This window comes from Mycetomoellerius zeteki, unplaced genomic scaffold (assembly GCF_001594055.1).
Source record: "Mycetomoellerius zeteki isolate Tzet28-1 unplaced genomic scaffold, Tzet1.0 scaffold149, whole genome shotgun sequence".
NCBI lineage: Eukaryota > Metazoa > Arthropoda > Insecta > Hymenoptera > Formicidae > Mycetomoellerius > Mycetomoellerius zeteki.
In genome coordinates, this window is record NW_017256436.1 from 3,742,231 (window position 1) to 3,745,095 (window position 2,865).

Consider the following 2,865-nt stretch of genomic DNA (forward strand, 5'->3'; position numbering starts at 1 on the left):
AACTAGAGCGGAGTCAGTTCGAATGTGATCTATACGACAGCAGTTTCATTGCTGAGTCATTACTTGTGTAAACATATATTTTAAAAATAATGTCGTATTGATTAAAATTAATTTTTAGCATTATTTTAATAATTAATATAAATCCTATTTTTGTCATTAAATGATTTTTTATTTAATTATATTGATTATTTCCGTTTGATCAGTTTTATTACAAATTGCAGTAGCAATTTAACATGTTTATGAACTGTCAATTCCATTGTTGAGTACCATGTCGTGCAATTGATCGCATTTTTACCTACATTGATTGCATTTGACAGGATAGACTGTGACTGGCCGTTAATTTGCAATGACGAAGAAGCCTTCCATTTCCTTAATGGCGGCGGCAAAACGCGCGCGCACGACCATAAAAAGTAAATTAAATAAGAATTAAATACAAATAAAACCGTTCAGCCAAGTAATTGGCTGGTAACCTCGCTCGTTGCCTGACGACCGTCTGAGATTGTTCTACCCTTATAGCTCTGGTGCCTTTCTCTACCATTGTATTTGAGAAGAAAAAGAATCCTTGTCAATAGTCATGCGCCGCAATGTAATCCACAGAAAAATCATCATCGGGACCGTCGAGTTTACGATATTATAATCGAAATAATTATAAACGAGATATCCGCATATTAGCATACAACTGTAATAAATGCAGATAATAAATTCGACGTAGATTGTAACAGCCGTATATCCACGATAAGGCTGAAACCCTGTTAACTTTTAATACAAAAACGATGAAGGGAAATTGCGCACGAGCGCAAAAAATTCATCACCTCGTACCGTTGCGAGGTTCGTCAAAAAGTGTTTTAAAGGCGCTAGAAGAATAGGGTCAGACGGAGGAAGGGTAGAGCGTACTACATCTCATAGCCGAGGTGGAGTTTTCGTGACGAGGCGGTCGGCGGGGCAATCATGGCCGGATTAGACGTATGTATAAGGATCGTGCTGCCTATTCCGGCCTGGCAGAGAGGATATCGGAGGGTTGCGAGCCGGGTCAAACGGGTCGCAAGATAGACGTTTGCGCGCGGGGTGAGAAACATAAATGATATTTCATGAGGAGCATATGCGTGCGGAGATGACTCCTCCTTCGCGCGAGCCCTCGGCGAGGGTGGCTCCACTGTCACCCCGACCTGGCAGCGGGGTGCTGGTTTATTACAAACAAGGATTACCCGAGTAATGGGACATTCTGTCCCTTCAGCTCACTGCTGAGTTGAGCAGTGAGAAGTTGGTGTGCACTGACTCACGCTTCTGCCGATCTTCGGGCTGCCTCGAATTGTCAAAGGGGCGAAAATGCAATCGGGAGATCTCCGTTCACGATAGCTAAGACAAATTCGTGAACCACTGGATAAATTTGTCAACATGATCAGATTAGCATAGATAGATAGGATAATCGATAGATCATAGATTATAGATACTTTTTCATGTTACGAAATAATGGCGACAATTGACGCGATTTAATCATACGCTTTTTCGTAAAGTAAACAATAGTTTTCTAATATGATCAATTTCGTGTCTACATTACAGTCACGATGACGATTCGTTGCTTCTCGGGGTTCTAAAACGTAAATCTCGCCAGATTATGCCAATAGCGATAATGGTATTTGTAAAAGCGGGAGCTTCATTCGGCGAATTGCAGGTTTCAGCTTAATCCGAACGTTCTCCAAGCGTGCCGCTCAAACACCGCCCAAATCCGTGTTTAAATACTGTAAAAAGTTCCGTCGATTTTGCGACTGTATCCGGGATTCGATTGGTCCATATGAGGACCCTCGATATTTAATTTCACGCTGCTCGGATGAATTCTCCGCGGTAAAGTTGGCCCGCTATGACACCTCGATTTATCCGCCGATAAAGGTGTCCGAACTACCGATTTAAGTTCCTCGTCCGGATGACCGCTCACGTGCATCGGTCTATCTGATTTAGATGGTTCCGGTAAAATCTAAAAATGTTCAAATATCCCTTTATTTTTCACATTAACATTTTTTATTGTTTAATAACGCGTTTGTAGATGTAATTCAACTTAATTATATTTAATTCGTTTTTTGTAACTTACAAATACCTTAATCTCGTTTCGTAAGACACGCCAAGTTTCTCTCCCGAGCGTTTCCGGCTGGATGGGCACGTACATCTTCGAAACTAGAGTGTCTCGACTGTGAGCATAAACGCTGTTTAACGCTAGATCGAGGGCGTCATGTGGAACCTGTAAAAGCAGTTATGCAAAAATTGACAAAAATTGTAATATAATAGAAAGTTTTACTTTCAGTATCGAATATTGAAACCTGCGGTCTGACGAGTCGGCGATCCCTGCGAATGCTGTTTAGAGTGTGATGAGCGAAGAGACGCTCGTGAGCGCCCAATTTGACGTTCCAATTTTTATCCAATGGCGAGACTTTATCTCCCAACACAGGCCCACGTGATATCCATGCTCCTTCCCGGGAGATATCCGGTACAGGATAAGGATTCCGAACGTAGAATGTATGAGCCATTATAGCGTGAACCTGTTCCAACATTATGTTTGAGAATATAAGATGTACATACGCATTAATTTTTTAATCGTGACATGCTGTAATCCTAATGTCTTTGTGAGTTAAGAGCAAAGTCCCGTCAGTGAATCATTCGAGTAATTTATTGAGAGAAGTATGCAAAAAGAAATAGAATTATCGATTATTCATATGTTTTAAAGATTTCAATTAAATTTCTACTATAGACACAAATATTTTTATCATAGACATAAAAATTAAAGTTAAATTTCTACCTCGTAGACATTCCACGATTTTATGTCTAGGATTTCATATTTTTAAACTTTTTCCACATTTTTTATTTGCTATTGAA

The 2,865-nt window shown here is 40.1% G+C and overlaps 1 protein-coding gene across 1 annotated transcript; it reads right to left on the bottom strand.

Annotated features, from left to right (window-relative positions):
* Positions 1-200: 200 nt before the first annotated feature.
* Positions 201-2,656, bottom strand: LOC108720247 (uncharacterized). Its single transcript, XM_018444141.1, has 3 exons — positions 2,313-2,656; positions 2,093-2,233; positions 201-1,972 (listed from the first exon to the last, which is right to left on the bottom strand). Exons 1-3 carry the CDS (start codon positions 2,541-2,543, stop codon positions 1,733-1,735), a joined length of 612 nt encoding a protein of 203 aa, XP_018299643.1. The 5' UTR covers positions 2,544-2,656; the 3' UTR covers positions 201-1,732.
* Positions 2,657-2,865: the final 209 nt, after the last annotated feature.

Excerpts from the sequence above, each read along its gene's own strand:
- LOC108720247 (XM_018444141.1), bottom strand. The coding sequence starts at position 2,543 with ATGTTGGAACAGGTTCACGCTATAATGGCTCATACATTCTACGTTCGG. Across the intron at positions 2,234-2,312 it reads GCCGACTCGTCAGACCGCAG|GTTCCACATGACGCCCTCGA; the intron begins GTTTCAATATTC and ends CTGCTTTTACAG. Across the intron at positions 1,973-2,092 it reads TCTTACGAAACGAGATTAAG|ATTTTACCGGAACCATCTAA; the intron begins GTATTTGTAAGT and ends GAACATTTTTAG.